Below are 18,191 nucleotides of genomic sequence, written 5' to 3' on the forward strand. Positions count from 1 at the left end.
CTAGCATGATCGGCTATTGGGACCACGTAACATACGCCAACGGTTGGTCAATGCTAGCGTACTGAACGTTCGGGCTTGGCTCTTCGCGAAAGGTCATGCAACATACCGGTTGACCCGTATACTCACCGGATGTGGCCGTTTCGGTGAGTATCTAAACAGGATAGAGGGAGATGACGGCCCAGTGTCATCATTGAGGGCACTTCTTCTTAAAATACGAGGATGCCGCATAGCACACGCTGCAGTACTGCCCTTCGTGGGAGTCTCAGCGGCGGATTCTCGTGTCAAAAGTGGGACCGGACTTGTTTCCAGCGCCATTGTTAGATAGCTCCAAGGTATAGCATAATCACCTGCAACATTGTCATCTAAACGAAGGAAGACGCCGAGTAGCTAGTGCGGTAAGAATCCCACATAACACCGTGTCGTTCCCACGGTATAGGGTACCTTTTGAAGGTTTCCCCTCTTGTCAACAAAAAAGGTGTATCTTGAGGGAAGTATAATAGGTACCTTTTTATGTAATATATAGCAGACGAACATGCAGTCCAGACAGTAGCCACTTACCATCAGGAGGACTGATAAAGCCTTGTACTAAAGTAAAAAGATTGTTTAGAAGAAACGGACGAGGAAGATGTTGATGTACAAGAAGAGTGATAACGAAAGTGACAAATTAATCAATGATGAGATGAAAGGTTTTTTGAGCTGAGTTGAGGCGTTAAAAAATCGGAAAAGTTTAATTATTACTTTTAAGGGAAAATTATTTAAAGTTACGATCTGAGTTTTTTAAGATCCCATTATAATGTACGACTTATATTTAAAACGTTAAAGAATTACATTTTCATTACCTGCAATAAAATATAAAGAAAGATTTTAAAGTTTTTAGTTTTTAACCAGATCCCTATATACGTCTTTTTATTTTAATATTAATTTTGTTTATGCCACAACTTACAGTATTTTTTCGCGTAAAAAAAATAAACTCATCGGGTTATAGCTTTTTAAAGTAACAATGAGTTATAAAATATAATGTTTACAGCATATACGCTTTCCAAAAAAAGAGATTACATATGCAGAGTGCATATTTTTTTTCGTATGGCAACACTGAAATATTTTTCACATATTGGTACAGTATATAAGTACCATTACGCGCCTCATACAAAAAAAAGTGATGTCAAATGGTGTCAACAGCCTGAAACATTCAATAATCCTGTTGAAAATGCATTAGTATGAAAACATTTTTTTGTTTATGGCAAAATTGGATATTGTATTTTTTACGTAACGATCATTTTAAGTAAAAAGTTTATCCTCTGTCAACGGTTCTCCCTACTAAAACTACTCAAAAAGTGAAAATCATGAAAAAAATCTGTATGCCAATGTTGCCAGTTGATTAAGATGAAAATGATCAAATGTCATTACGGCACCCTAACCAATTATTCAGTACAAAGCGGCGCGCTTTAATGTTGCCAGCCTCAAAATATTTCACTTCGAAAAATGCGTTTTAAGTTATCTCTATGTCCTTTGTAACTCTTATATTTTATCCCTCTTTTATAACTCACAAAATTATCACATTGAATACAATTACTCTTAATACATATCTCATCCACATCTACAGAATCCATACAGAAATATCCCTTCTGTTATAATCATTTAATAATATCAAAATATACCTCTTATATTATATCCTTCTTTCGTAAATCTTATAGTTTACTTAACCCTCGTTTAAAACTCACAAGATTATTACATTTTATACAATTACTTTTAATACATATCACATTCACAGAATCCATCCAGAAATATCCCCTCTGTTATCATCCTATGAAAATATCCAAATATACCTAATAGATTATGGCCCTTCTTTAGTAAATCTTTTATTTTACCCCTCTTTTATAACTCACAAAAATGTTGAAGATTATTACATTTTATATCCTTTACTTGAGTACATACCACATCCACAAAATCTGTGTCTCTGTGTCTGTTAAAAATAATTATAAATTAATACGTAGGAAGAGAATCTAACACCTTACGCCCCTTCCCACTATGTGCATGGTAGGGCTATACTCCAAAAATAATAATCGCGGGTAAAATTCATATAGGTAACTTAAGCCATAAACAATTTAATACCTACAAGCCTACAACCAATTTAACTCAAATAAATAGAATACTCAAAAACTCAAGTCATCAAAAAAAATTCAAACCAATTATTGCTTTCTCAACATACCAATAAGTTAGCTAACTAAGATTGAATCATATACATTTTTAAACGAATCATAAATCAATCCCCAAATATACAGGGTGAATTTTTAAAACGGGCCTTCAGGGCCAAATCCGAAATTATAAGGATTAGCGAAAAGTGCTGAAAGGAGTTACGAGGCCGATTTTGATAAAAACTAAAACTGCATCATTACTTTTTTAAAATAACTTTTTCCCTAGCCGGGAATCGAACGAGTTCATTTTGAAAAAAAATGCACCCTCTATATTATTCCACTATCTGATAGTGTTGCTTATAAGGATCAAAATCTGGAAAGTAATGATAAATGACAAACTAAAGGAAAAGCCTCAATTTTAAGAAAATACATATTTTTTCATATTAATTTGGCAGTTAAGTTCCCGCCATTTATTAATTTAAACATTTCGTGTATTAACATTTTTTTTAGCTCAATGTTTCTAATCATTGGAAACAGATGTTTTATTCTCCAAGAATTTATATTTTTATGTCCGACTTAGCTAAGGTTATTTTTAGGACCATTATAATAGTTTTACTTGCTATGGGCGGAATTTCGTTTAATACAGATGTAAAGTTGACAATTTGCGAGAATTTCTTTTTAGAGTCAAATCCGAGTGATTACTAAAAAAAGAGATATAGAAAATCATATTTAACGTTGAAACGAAGTTGTAAACAACAAACAATAAGAATTTACTATTTAATCAGATGTCTATTTTCATTAAAAAATAAATCCTAAAAACGGCGGTAACTTATTTGCCAAACTATTACTTTCTTATACTAAGCCGTATGTCATAGTCATTACATCGAATAATTAGTTGATTAACCAACAAATTCTTCAATGGTATGACTTATGTCTGTTTCTAAAAAATTATACATAAATCATTTGTTATGTATAATCCTTAAGAATTAGTATGCCAATGTATGGAAAAATACGTATTTTCTTCAAAATTTTCCTTTTCCTTTAATTTGTCACATAACATTACTTCCCAGAATTTGATCCTTATAAGCGACACTATCAGATAGTGGAATAATATACAGGTGTAATTTTTTTCAAAATGAACTCGTTCGATTCCCGGCTAAGGAAAAAAATATTTTAATAAACTAATGATGCAGTTTTAGTTTTTATCCAAATCGGCCTCGTAACTCCTTTCAGCATTTTTCGCTAATCCTTATAGTTTCGGATTTGGCCCTGAAGGCCCGTTTTAAAAATTCACCCTGTATACTTATAAACCCTGTAACCGATAACCATCAAATTCTCTCCAAATAATCTAAACAATTTGTCTTGCTTTTCTTCTTTCATATTCTTCTCCTCCGAAATGGTAACAAATGCTTTTAATACTTTAGTGTTGAATGCCACAGATATTCTCTATTGTTTGATCCAATATTAACATGAAAACAAAAATAAAACTTGCATTTAATTCTATTTAAAAATGTAACTAAGTAAGTACAAGCTGTAACCATACTTTACCAATTGTCAGTAACGTAATGGACACTTAGGAATAACACAAATAGAACAAACTTTCTATAACCTAGTCCCATTATTATTATACGGATAATATAACATCGATAACTTTAAAAATCAATAATTACTTTCGGATATTATCCGCACAATGAGCCCTAGTACTGATATAGGACTATTATAATTATTCGTAATATACTTATAAATATTTAACACATACCTACTTCGAAACGTTAGGTGTTAAACGTATCACAAAATATTACAACATTAAAGTTCATCTAAACAACATTTGCTCATAACAACGGTACTGCCATTTTATATCTCGACAGTGTAAGTAAGAACTTCTAATATGATTAATATTTAAAAATTAAATTATGATTTATATCAAAATAAGGTAAAGTGAAAACATAAATATTTGACCCAATCAAATTCCTGTAAAACGGCCGGCTAGGCTACTACATGCCTATTTAATAAACTCAGATAGCAAACTTAAGACAATCTGTACCAACCAACATTTGTATCGATTCTTAATTTGTTGTATTTAAATATATCCAATAAATTAACTTACGCAGTTTTACGCAGGCGATCCCACTGGCTAAATTGTTGGGGGTGTCTCCAATGAAAGGCTTGAATCAAGCTAGTTATTTTTATTTAATTCCAAGACCTCCACAAACATCGTCCTTGACATCTGCCGTTTCCCGCCATAATACCCTTTTGTTTTTTTTTTAAAATCACGAGTAAGGCGTTACAGCCAATTAAATATGTGGTCAGCATTATTTTTCGAGTGAAAGGTTTTAAACTAATTTTAATTTTATTTATTTTTATAATGTTGAACTAACGCAGTAAGGTATAATAATAAATGTGACCTTACAATAAATACTAAGAAAAAATGTAAAATGGTGCCGGTCATCGTGGTGGTGGTCATTAAAGTGAGAGAAGAGCCTGAAACATTGCATACAAAAATGCATATGTATGAAAAAATACGTTTTTGTTTGACAATTTTGATATATTTAAAAAAAAAAATATTTTTTTTCAGACTATAAATACCTACAAACACCTCATACTTTGTAATGATATCAAAAGAATACAAGTTTGAAATATTACATACAAAAATACATGCATATGAAATTTTGTATGACAACACTGATATAATTTTTCACCATAATATTCAAACTGTTAAAATCGACAAACACCTCATTAATTGGAATGACGTCAGAAGGAGACAGCAGCTTGAAATATTACATACAAAAATGCATATGTATTTTTTTTTTATTTTTTGTATGGCAACACTGAAATATTTTTCAACAAATTTGTACAGGATATATGTACCATTAAACGCCTCATACAGAAAAAATACGTCAAATGGCGCCGGTCATTAAAGGGAAACAACAGCCTCAAAGTTTACATCCAAAAATACAAATGTATGAATTTTTTTTTGTATGGCAACACTAAAATATTTTTTCAAGAAAATGTGAAGTTTATTAGTACCTACAATCGCGTCATACATTATAAGGCAGTCAAAAATATACAACAGCTTGAAATATTACATACCAAAATGCATATGTATGAGAATTATTATTTTTTGTATGGGAACACTGAAATGTTCTTTTACCCAAATGTTAAAACTGTTAGTATCTACAAACGCCTCACACATTGGAATGACATCAGAAGGAAACAACCGCTTCAAATATTACATACAAAAGTACATATGTATGAAAAAATATATTTTTTGTATGGCAACACTGAAATATTTTTCCACAAATTTTTAAAGTCTATAAGTACCATTAAACGCCTCATACAGAAAAAATACGTCAAATGGTGCCGGTCATTAAAGGGAAACAACAGCCTCAAAGTTTACATCCAAAAATACAAATGTATGAAAATTATTATTTTGTTGTATGGCAATACTAAAATATTTTTTCATCGAAATCTGCAGAATAGTAGTACCTCTAAACCTCTCATACATTCTAATGATATCAATACAAGACAACAGCTTGAAATATTGCATATAAAAATGCACTTGTATGAAAATTATTATTTTTTGTATGGCAACACTTAAATATTTTGTTACCAAAACGTAAAGTCTATTAGTACCCACAATCACGTCATACATTATAAGGTTGTTAAAAATACACAAAATCTTGAAATATTACATACAAAAATGCATATGTATGAAAATTATTATTTTTTTGTATGGGAACACTGAAATATTTTTTTACCCAAATGTCTTAACTGTTAATATCAACAAACGCTTCATACATTGGAATGACCTCAGAAGGAAACAACAGTTTGAAATATGGCATACAAAAATGCACTTGTATGAACATTATTATTTTTTATATGGCAACACTGAAATATTTTCTCACCAATTTATACAGTCTATAAGTACCATTAAACCCCTCATACAGAAAACTGACATTTAGTGATGCTGGGCATGGTGGTGGTGGTCTTTAAAGGGAGACAACAGCCCGAAACACCACATACAAAAATACATATGTATAAAATTATAATTTTTTGTATGGCAACCCTAAAATATTTTTTTATCAAAATATGTAGAATATTAGTACCTACAAACGCCTCATGCATTAAAATGACATCAAAAGGAAACAACCGCTTGAAATATGACATACAAAAATGCACTTGTATGAAAATTATTATTTTTTATATGGCAACACTGAAATATTTTTCCACCAATTTACACAGTCTATAAGTACCATTAAACGCCTCATACAGAAAACTGACGTTTAGTGATGTTGGGCATGGTGGTGGTGGTCTTTAAAGGGAGACAACAGCCCGAAACACCACATACAAAAATACAAATGTATGAAAATTATTATTTTTTGTATGGCAACACTAAAATATTTTTTAATCAAAATGTGCGCAATATTAGTACGTACAAACGCCTCATACATTCTAATGTTACCAATACAAGACAACAGCTTGAAATATTACATACAAAAATACATATGTATGAAAATTAATATTTTTTGTATGGCAACACTAAAATATTTTTTTACCAAAATGTGCAGTCTATTAGTACATACAAACGCGTCATACATTATAACGTTGTCAAAAATTTACAACAGCTTGAAATGTGACATACAAAAATGCACATGTATGAAAATTATTATTTTTTGTATGGCAACACTGAAATATTTTTTTACACATTGGTACAGTCTATAAGTGCCATTAAGCGCCTCATACAAAAAAATGACGTCAAATGGCGGCAACAGCTTGAAATCTTCGATAATCCTGTAGAAAATGCATTTGTATGAAAACATTTTTTTTGTATATGGCAACATTGGATTTTCGATTTTTTACATAGGGTCCATTTGAAATAAAAAATATCTCCCATACATTACTTATATCCTCTGTCTACGGTTTCCGCCCAAGTACTCAAAAAGTGAAAATCGTGAAAAAAAAATCTGTATCCCAGTGTTGCCAGTCGATTAAGACGAAAATGGTCAAATGTCATTACGGCACCCATAAAAAATAGTCCTGTGAAAAAATTTAATTAAAAATATTTCTCCTTCTACTTTTCACATTTTTGAATGAAAAGTTCCAAAAAATGTATGAACGAAGAAAAAAAAAACTTTACCTGGCAACACTTCGAGCCGAGCTTCATGACCGCCCAATACAAAGCGACTCGCGCAAATGTTGCCAACCTCAAAATATTTCATTTCGAAAAATGCATTTTTTCGTACATTTTACAAAATGGCTGATAAAAGGTCCGCCATCTGGTTTAAAAAATATAACATTGCCATATGATAAAATTGAGACTACACTCCGGCCAATAAAACAAAAATGTCGAAAAAATATTAATAAAACCACCGCGCTACGGCCCCACAAACACACCTCGAAAAATGAAAGATTTCAAACTCAAATATCTCGGCGGCCATGTTGTTTTTCCAATTTTTTCTAATTTTATCGTAACAGTCGTCCCACAATTAGCCGAAAATGACACCAATCTCAGGTAGGCGCGCAGAATAAAAAAAAAGTTGAAAATCGCAGGAGGGCCGCCATCTTGAATTTTGTATGTTTCCCATTTTTCCTATAACCACCATTATTTACCGAAAAAATATCTCATACATTATTACTACCCCCCACCAATAGTTTAGGCTGGGCTACTCGAAATGTCAAAAAAGTGAAAAAAAAAATCTAGCTCCCAGTGTTGCCAGTTAATTTGGATGAAAATGGTCAAATGTCATTACGACCCCCCTGACAAATACCCATGTAAAATATTTTCATTAAAAATGTTTCTCCTTCTACTTTTTACATTTTTGAATGGAAAGTTCCAAAAAAAGTATGAACGAAGAAAAAAAATCCTAAACCTGGCAACACTTCAAGTCACGCTCCACAACCGCCCCATACAAGGCGATTCGCTGAAATGTTGCTAACCTCAAAATATTTCACTTCAAAAAATGCGATTTTTCATACATTTTACAAATTGCCTGACGAACGATCCGCCATCTGGTTAAAAAATTAAATAAATCCAATTTGGTAAAATTGAGCATATATCCGAGAAAAAAAACGAATAAAATAAAAAAAATATTTAAAAAAACACATCAGTGCCACCCCGCGAACACACCTCGAAAAATGAAAAATTTCAAACTCAAGTATCTCGGCGGCCATCTTGTTTTTTCAACTTTTTCTAATTTCATCGTATCAGTCGCCCTCAAGTTAGCCGGAAACGATACCGATCTTGGATAGGTGCAAAATAAAAAAAAAAGTTGCCCAATCCAGCTCGGCCGCCATCTTGAATTTTGAAAGTTTCAGATTTTTCCCATAGACACGGAGGCAAATAAAAAATTCCACTCATACATCAAACCCACCCCCCACCACTCCTTCAGGTCGAGGAAGTCGAATTTTTGTAAAACTGAAAAAAAAATCCTGCGGCCAGTGTTGCCAGTCGACATCGACGAAAATGGTCAAATGTCATTACGACACCCAAAAAAAATATTCCTGTGAAAAATGTTCATCAAAAATATTTCTCCTTCTACTTTTCACATTTTTGAATGAAAAGTTTGAAAAATTGTAAGAGTGGGGAGAAAAAATCTCAAACCTGGCAACACCTCGGACCGAGCCCCATGACCGCCCCGAACAAAGCAAATCGCTCAAACGTTGCCAACCTCCGAATATTTCACTTCAAAAAATCCGTTTTTTCGTACATTTTACAAATCGCCTAACAGACGACCCGCCATCTTGTTGAAAAAAAAAATAAATCCGATTTGGCAAAATTGAGGATATATCCGAGAAAATTTTAAAAAATGGCAACAAAATATTAAAAATCCCAAGAGATACGACCTCCCAAAAACACCTCGAAAATTGAAAAATTTCAAACTCAAAAATCTCGGCGGCCATCTTGGTTTTTCATTTTTTTCCAATTTCATCGTAATACCCACCCGAATATCATTCGAAAAAGAAACAAACATCAGGATAAAGTCAATAAATAAAAAAGTTAAAAAATTTAAATCGGCCGCCATCTTGAATCTATGGCATCTCATATTTTTCCCTTTGCCTCGGGGGGGAGAGGAGAAAACCCGCCATAGACAACAAAGTCGCTCCTAGACGGCAACATGGAGAACGCTGGCCATTCCTTACAGGATTATATATATATAATATAATAATAATAATAATATATAATATTAACAGAATCAGTCATAAATAATAATAATAGATTTTCTACAAAAAAACTATCTGTTCCATTATCACAAATCGAGCAGATAAACAACAGATACACGAAGATAAAAACAGCTATCAATCTATCTATCGGTTTTCCTCAATGGCGAAAAATGGTGCGTTTCAATCATACGCAAAACAAATTATACATTTTAGAAGAGTCAGATATTTAACATGCATCCTTACAATAAGAATATCGTTATATTCACGAGGCTCGATATCTGCAAGTAATACAAGGGGATTAGATGTTAAGAAATTAGGTCAATTACGCTCATGCGACAGACGAGATTTCCCACGAGATATGGGATTGTTTCCATAAGCGTGCTGGAGAGACTGGTTTTGTTTATAATTTGTGTTTTATTTTTGTCCATTATCATTATTCTTATGCTGTTGCCAGGTTCTCCTCTTGCAGGTTCCTCTAAGCATAGGAAGGGTTATTATCCAAAGAAACCAAGTATGTATATGGTATTTGTAATAGTTAAAGCAATCATCTAAAAAAATATTTTTTTGGTTGGGCTCTAAATAAAGCTATAGTATAAATATTCTACTATATAGACTTTAGAATGATCGAAACCTCGTAATAGAATTAGATTAACATTAGAAAATGTTTTAAATTCCCTCCGTATGTACATATTATAAAAAGCTGAATATTCTGACAAGATTGAGTAAACATAATTATGTCACGACGAAATAACAACTGGAGACATCCCTTCAGTGAAGTGATTCGGAATACGGACATAATTACAAATACAGGAAATCTCTCGAGGTTTTGAGGTTACTTTCTTCGCAGTACATGACAATTTTCTCGTGGAATTTACTTTGCGAGGTTGGCTTATTTCGTTTTTATAATTTTACGTGTTACAATAAAAGTTAACTGACTTTTTATATGGTTCAGACGATGTTATTTAAAATCATCCCAAGTTTACATAAATGGCATATAATTTATGCCATTTATGTAACTAAAGCTCTTATTTTGTTATTGCTTACGTTTGGCGTAAAACTTATTGACATAATCTGTTTATCTTTTCGTATTTTATGTTGCCTTTTAAACAGTGCTTACTTGCAAGAAGGCTTTCCTTTCCATTATTGAAGGATATCGATTCTAACAAATACTTTCCTCATTCATCACTCACTTACTGTATTTCTGCTTTGTTTTTAGTGAGTTTCTTTATAACCAATACTTTATCAATATAAATACTACCTTATTTATTATTTTGGTCGAAGATTCTGGTTCGATCTCCACCCCGGCACAATAATTTATGAATTTTTATTATCTGGGTCTGGTTGTTCATGTGTTCGTCTTTGTGTGAATCCACTTTTACTTACCTTAGGAAGATATTTTGTGAGGCTATGAGTGTATAAAGTTCACGATTCAATCCATATTGATTCAACAAATGACACAACAGCTAGGTGTAAATATCTTCAAACTTACGTCTGATGAGGATCGAAGCGAGAATCTGGAGGAGCACGAGCACCGATCAAGCACATCATGGAGTCAGGGGGAGCCAGCACTCGCAGTTGCAATGCTGCTCGAGGGTACCACCATCTCCTCTCTTCTATAGCCACGGCGACCTGCGAAACGTTATTAATTAATTCTAGTATTGAGATAGCGTGGTTTCGTAAGAGATATGATATTTTCGATGATACAATTGAGCCTTTTTGGCTCAATATTTAAAAGTTCCCTAAAAGTTGAAAGGTCAAAATTAACATCACTGATGTATCAATATTTATTACTATTACTTATTATAATATTATGGAAAGAACATAATTATGCGTAAATGTGAAAAAAATGATAATATTTTTATGTAAGTCCATGTGCAAACCGCCAATATCACAGTAAATTATCAAAGGACCAAAATTATCATCTATACACTCAATTTATTCAGACAAGAGTAATGTCACTATTTAAGCCGCCGGCAACAGACGATGGCTTGTGCCCAGATATTCTAACGATGTGGGTTTTGCTGATCTTAAGCCTGTGGTTCGTGCTTGCACTTAACATCGATAGTAAACGACTGTAAACACTTCTAAATAGTGCTTGGTAATTTCGTCATTCTGTTCGGTTCTACTTCAATACTAAATTCGATTGCATTGAGAAGGGGTTAGATGAGATGAAATGAAATATATTTTACTGTATGGATCATAATTTATATTCCAAATATCAGTTCCAATATTATTTTATACCACTACCGAATTGTCATCAACCCATTGCTGTCCCACTGCTGGGCACGGGTTTCCTCTCAAAAAGAGAAGGATTAAGCCATAGTCCACTGCATTGGCCAAGTGTGTGTTGTCACATACCTTTGAATATTTTTTTCTCAGGTATGCAGGTTGTCTCACGATGTTTTCCTTCACCGCCATATATAATTAATTTGTAATAATACGCAGATAACTTCGAAATATCAGAGGTGCGTGCCTTGGATTTGGACCCCGGGCCCCTCGACCGGGAGGTCGAGTTTCTTAACCACTAGGCTATCACTGCTTTTGCTGCTACCGGATCAGACTACGATAATTGCACTTTGTTCCAGAAATGGAAAGGACAGTCAAGCTAGCTCAAACTGATGGAACAAGTGGCTAAATCGTTTTCCAATAGAATGGTCAGAACAGCCGCTCTAATAGTTCCCTTTAACCGACAACAAATTGCCTCTCATTAGTTCGCCCGTTGATTAAATCCAACGATACTAGAGTACAGTCACTGTGCCAATTTGGAACACTTTGTCTCTTGCAAATTGTTCCTGGTTAACCTTTTGTGGGGCACCAAACAACAATTAAATACTAACGCAGGTCATTATTGATCTACACCGCGAATACATTAATTATTTGTTAGTTTACTATGTAAAAAATTGCTAATAATTTAATCCACCACTTATTTGCTACAAATAGTAGGTACGAGTACCATATGTCAATAAAGTTAAGAATTTTAGTAGGCAGAAATGTTGGTATTTGGTAGGCAAAACAATGGACAAAATAATTATTATTTAATAATATATAACTCAAAGGTGACTGACTGACATAGTGATCTATCAATGCATAGCCAGTCCAAACCACTGGACGGATCGGGCTGAAATTTGGCATGCAGGTAGATGTTATGAGGTAGGCATGCGCTAAGAAAGGATTTTGATCAATTCTTCCCCCAAGGGGATAAAATAGGGGACGAAAATATTACTTCGTAACGCGAGCGAAGCCGCGGGCAAAAGCTCGTTATTAATAAAGAGTGTAAGAGGCAATATGTTGTTGAGTACGCTGTAGCATACGCTGAAGTGTTGTTATCTTTGTTACGCATATTTTGGATCGTTAAATAAATAAATTAAATTATGAATTATTATTATACTGCTAATATTATTAATAGTTTTGCCTTTACATTGTGTATATGCCCCTACATATTAACACAGGCAAATTTTGTACATACCTACAACTAAAGTTTAAACTCAACCCAAAATTCCTCTCCCTTTAATCGTGGCGCTCTAATTCCCAAAATTATGGTCAATATTCATGTCGACCGAACATTAAAACGTCTATAAAGCTAATTGGAAGGGCGACGATTAAGCGTAAAATTTGTCAAGGGAATGGCTCCGACAAATAATAGTTGTCGGATGTGACGAGGTACGACCACGACTGATGATTGGAGATTACGACTACGTCTATGTTACTGGATTTTACCTTTTGTACCTTAAACAGTTTTTTATAAGATGTAGCATGAAGAAGCATGTGAGCATGAAGTCCACTTGACGGTATAAGGCTACTGTCACATGAACATCGGAAACAATTCCATATAGAACAAAGCTTGAGAACGATGATCGTCTTATTTACGTAAATTAGGTGGCATACCTTCCAACAAAACGAAAGAACTGCTTCACATTAGAAATTCATGTAGCTAATATTCCCGGATGAGACATACATATATGGAACTACTTTCGATATAAATTCCATCATGAGTGTACATTTTGTGTTTTGTTTATTTTGTGTTTTCACACAAAACCAAAAATATCGCAGAATTTGCTACCTTTGGCTCATCTAAAGCTCATCTACGTCGTAGGAAACGCTCAACAGAATGTAGAACCCGGAAATGAGATGTAGCTATTAGGCCTTATTAAAAAGGACAGACCAATTAATTACCAACCAGAACCTTTTGCTACTATTGCTTGTTAATAACGAGGAAACGAGGGTTCCAAATACCTTCCTTACCCCTCACTTAAGGCTTTTAGAGGTGTTGACAAAATTAATATGAATTGTTTTACATTTGGCATTGAATACACGAAAGAGCATAACCATTTTGTTAAGTTTTGTTTCTTTTTTCTTTGGTAAGGTTTGTAGTTGTATAATGAAGCGTGTATTTTATATAAACGCTAACTGATTTTTATTTTACATTTTAACAACTTTAGACGTTGGTTGGGAACATTAGTGAATTAATGGACATTTGTGGAAGCCATAATAACGTGCTATTTGAAAACATTAGATAAGAATTATCCATCAACCGGCCTTACTAAACCACCAACCTTACTAATCTTTATATTAACTCTGGAGCAGCGTCATGCAGTATACTGCAATGTACCCTAATTTATTGTGGACTGAGACCTTTACCTAGCAAGTAAAATTGTTAAATGAATCTCAAAACCATTGAAAGTATAACTTACGTAGTAACTATTTATTAATCTGTGGTATAACCATCCAACATAATCTACGAGTATATCGCATATAGCAAAGTACTACTGAATTAACAATTCAATTTCTGAAACATGACGCGATTCACAAACGGATTCGTGTATAATCAGCCACAAATCCAGAGTATCTGAACCAATAACGAGTTCGAAACGGCATGAAATCAAAATGGAAACCGTCAAATCTTTATCCGGGTAGATAAAGCCTGTCACACGCACACGACCGGATCCGGATTTTAAAGGATCAACGGAACTATACATATGCATGTGGGCGCGCCGGTAGGTAGATCTACAATGGTATTTCGATTCAACTAATTTAACCAATATTTATAAAAATATAGTTAAAATAATTAAATGAATAAGCGTTAATGCCACCATAGTAACAATAACACCCAAGCAAAACACCAAACAGTTCAGAGCACCACCGTGCCGTGCCCACTATTGGACAACTTCTGATCCGTTGACAGTTGCGCGCTCCTTTTTTATACCATGATACAGGTAGCCAATTGTTAATACGGAGCGGTAGTTCGAAATTAATATCATGTGATTTTAAAAACGGAATATTTATATATATGAAATGAAGCATTCTCCCACATGCAGATGACGTATAACTAATACTCAATGAATATTACATTTGGTTTGCGAATCATTGACTTAATTTCTTATTAAACTGTATTTCGCTGTGTGATTGATGATTAGTCGAAGATGCATGTCACAGCGATTTTATGACTAAATATAGCGGAAAGGCACAAGGGTACCTGATGGAAAGTAGTAACCATTACATATGGATATTTACCATCAAAGGAGTCGCTTATGCATAGCCGTTATTGAAGAAGGGCTCTTTACGATTTTTTTGATGTGATAGAGCTCTGAGATTACATCAAGAGAAAAGGCTTTCTTAATCTTGTTAAAAATGAAAATTTGTAGGATTTAACAAAAAAAAGCACCTTGAAATTCGGGACCAATCCCCTAATAATAATACGAAATATTATGTTAATACTGTGCTTAAAACGACATAAAATCAAAATTGAAACTGTCAAATCTTTATCCGGTAGATAACGCTTGTCACACGCACATATCCGGATGGCCCGGGTTTTAAGGGATCAACCGTGTTGAGATACAGATTACGTGTTACTTAGTCATGCTTGCTGAAGATTATAAGGTTTTACTTGATCTAAGATTGTTGACATAATAATATTAATAGTCTTTTGCCTGTGAGATGAGGTATTAAATGTAATTAAAATGTATGTATCCAACTGTTTGTCTATATTAACTTTAACCTTTAGTTCAAAAATCAATGTTATAGTCTCGTCGTTGAGAACGTTCTTAGTTACTCATGATAATATATTGATACAAGTCTAAATCTAAATTGGGTTTATTAATTTATTTGATTATGTTAATTATCAAATTACTCAGCTCAGTCAACCCATACAATTTACTGCTAATTTCTATTAAAGACGTGCTCAATAACCTTATGCTAATAATTTACGAAACTGCTTAAATTTTCAATTAGACTAATTGGTTAATTTCAACGCCTTATAATTTAATTATACCTCTTTTAATATTATAATCAGTTATAGCTTTAATTTAACATTTCGTCCTCAGCTGTATAAATATTTTAATTATATTTTGACATCAATCTTTTATGAAAATTATCATTCAAAATTATTGTTACAGCGAACGGTCTCCTTCAATGGGATTTTAGTGGACCCTATGCTCCTAAAGTTCCACAGAATCCTAAATCCTCCCACGAAATGTTTTGATCCCAACCATGCCCAGACTTTTGAACAACAAGGCCATATGTGAAACTTTCCAGACACACATCTCCCAAAACTCATAACTTTACTCCGTGCACAATAAAGAAAACAAGGTAGACAATGGGGATTTTCAAAATCAACATGATACTAATTAAGCTTCGCAAATGTCGGTTCAATTTCACGCCATCTGACTCGCTAAAGCTTTATAATTGGTATAAATATTAAATAAAGACGGGAGTTTGTATGTAGTTCGCGTGCGCGGCGTGCATTTTGGCAACTTTCATGAAATTTTGGAGGTCGTTTTTCACTGTGAATGGGCGTTATGGCTAAACATTTGATTAGTGTTCATGTGGGACGGGCTATAAATGTTCATATTTTACGACGGTACTTTTTGGATGTTCGAAGTTTGATTTCAAAGTCATAATCGTTTGAGCAAAGATTAACTGAACATCAAAAACTTATAAACATTTTACTCGGTGATAACATATCAAAATAAGGCAATTTAGTGGTTTATAAAATGTTTCAGGATAGAATAGTTTACAAAACATAATTTTTAAAAGCTTGATCAAATAGTTACATTAATAAACCGCAAAGTAAAACATAAGTTTATAATCGTAGATAAGTCATTTCCTGAAATAAATAAAATATTAAATCAAGTTTTACTTCAATTTCAGCGAGAAGTAAGACAATAATTATTTTATACGAAATAAAAAATTCTGATCATCATAAAGGAAAACAGAGACCTCATTATTTCCAAACAATTTGATACAGAAATATTGCGTCAGGTCCGCAGCGTTTTAAATTTAAATTCGTAGGGGATGATCCCACCCTCACTTTCTTTATATTTGAGCCCGGTTAAATTAAGGGAGGCTTTTACTGCGTTGAATTTTGAGTCTTATGCTTCCATAGTTACACATTTAACAAACTTTTTATTTGAAATTGAACCCTCTGTAGTTTTATTCTGTGATCTCTTTCAGAGTCCTTGTAATATAAATTAGGCTAAGTTTTTTTATTTGTATATATGTTATAGGCAAACTCCGAAGCTCCGGCGCTCCTAGGTTGGACTGGTCAATCCTCAGGTCAGACTGAATGACTTAGTCAAAGCCCAAACAAATGTAAATTTTCGGCCTTTGACTAAACAATTTTCGTCAAACCTGGGAGAGACTAATTTGGTCAGGCAAACGTCAAAACACAATTTTATTAAATCGGGGTTTGACGAGTCAAACTCCGATATAGGTATGAAGTGTCTTATCTTCGTATATTTGGAAGCATTTTATCATTTAAGCAGCTTTCAAGTCTTAAGAACCGCTTAACTCTGCCAGTTCTGACACCTGATTGGTCAGCTTACGTGATTTTCACTTTTATATTTGAGATGCTTTGAGAGAATGCCGTGTGGCATTAGGCCCACCTTTTGTACGATGTGCAATAAAGTATAAAATAAATAAATAAATGCTTTGGAATATACGGAGGTTAGTTTGTAAGATTAGGTATAAAAAAATAACATTTTTAAAATTTTGATGTTTATTGTTTTAATAATTTAAAAAAAACCTAACCTAACCTAACCTCACTCATCTTCAATTTTACACAATTACACGCCCGCACGCTCAATGAACGAACATGAAATGACAAAACAATCGGTCGGAACACCGCGAGAGACATTATGAACCTGTTTAAACATGTTCAGATCAACGTTTGACCGAGTTTTGCAGTCGCTTCTAGGATTGACTAGGCCAAAACCGAAACAAAATAATTTACTTTCGACGTTTGACTGAAAAGTTAGGAGCTCCTGGGTTTGACTAAAAATACTTCAGGCAAAGGGCGAAATTGAAATGTATTTCGGGGATTGCCTGATGGCTTTGGCCAAACCTAGGATAAACCAGTCCTTCCGCGAAGAGACTGTGTATCGGACTTTGACTATAACATATACAGTAAAGATATCATCTATCACGACGCATTTTCATATCATCATGCCCGTAACAACAATACACGGAATCTCTGCCAGGATTATTCTTAAATTACCTTTTTATGTACAAGTTTGATATGCTAGAATAATTCTTAACTTACCTCTTTATGTAGAAGTCTGACATGGAAGCTAGCGACGTCACTGACAGGTTCACCAGACTCTGTAACGTAGTAGACAAGCAAGGAGCTGACCGGTGCCATGTCGGCCGTCACGGGGAATCTGGGAACAAATCGATTTTGTTATTAACATCCTGATTGTCTTCTCCTGAATTTTATTCTTCTTTTTTAACGAATCATCAGTTTAAGCGCGTATGTTATTAGGAGTTTTAAGTTCACATCATAAGACGAAAGTTATACTCTAAAGCAAGTACCAAAGAAAATAATGGAAAACATTTCATTCGGCATCTTCAATACCATTTATCTTAATAATGTACCTATTGCTACCTACATTAACCGGTAAG

General features: G+C 33.5%; 1 protein-coding gene across 2 annotated transcripts in view; it reads right to left on the minus strand.

The window, feature by feature from the left end:
- LOC140757957 (C3 and PZP-like alpha-2-macroglobulin domain-containing protein 8) overlaps positions 1–18,191 on the minus strand; it is a 237,607-nt gene that overhangs the window by 25,398 nt on the left and 194,018 nt on the right. For both annotated transcript variants that reach the window (XM_073093878.1, XM_073093877.1), the window contains 2 exons: positions 17,833–17,950; positions 10,786–10,925 (listed from right to left, as the gene is read on the minus strand). In XM_073093878.1, coding sequence (XP_072949979.1) covers positions 10,786–10,925; positions 17,833–17,950 — 258 coding nt within the window. The remainder of the gene's footprint in view (positions 1–10,785; positions 10,926–17,832; positions 17,951–18,191) is intronic.

This window comes from Epargyreus clarus, unplaced genomic scaffold (genome assembly GCF_041222505.1).
Source record: "Epargyreus clarus isolate Ecla_fem2 unplaced genomic scaffold, WU_Ecla_fem_2.2 ptg000005l, whole genome shotgun sequence".
In the NCBI taxonomy this organism is placed as follows: Eukaryota; Metazoa; Arthropoda; class Insecta; order Lepidoptera; family Hesperiidae; genus Epargyreus; species Epargyreus clarus.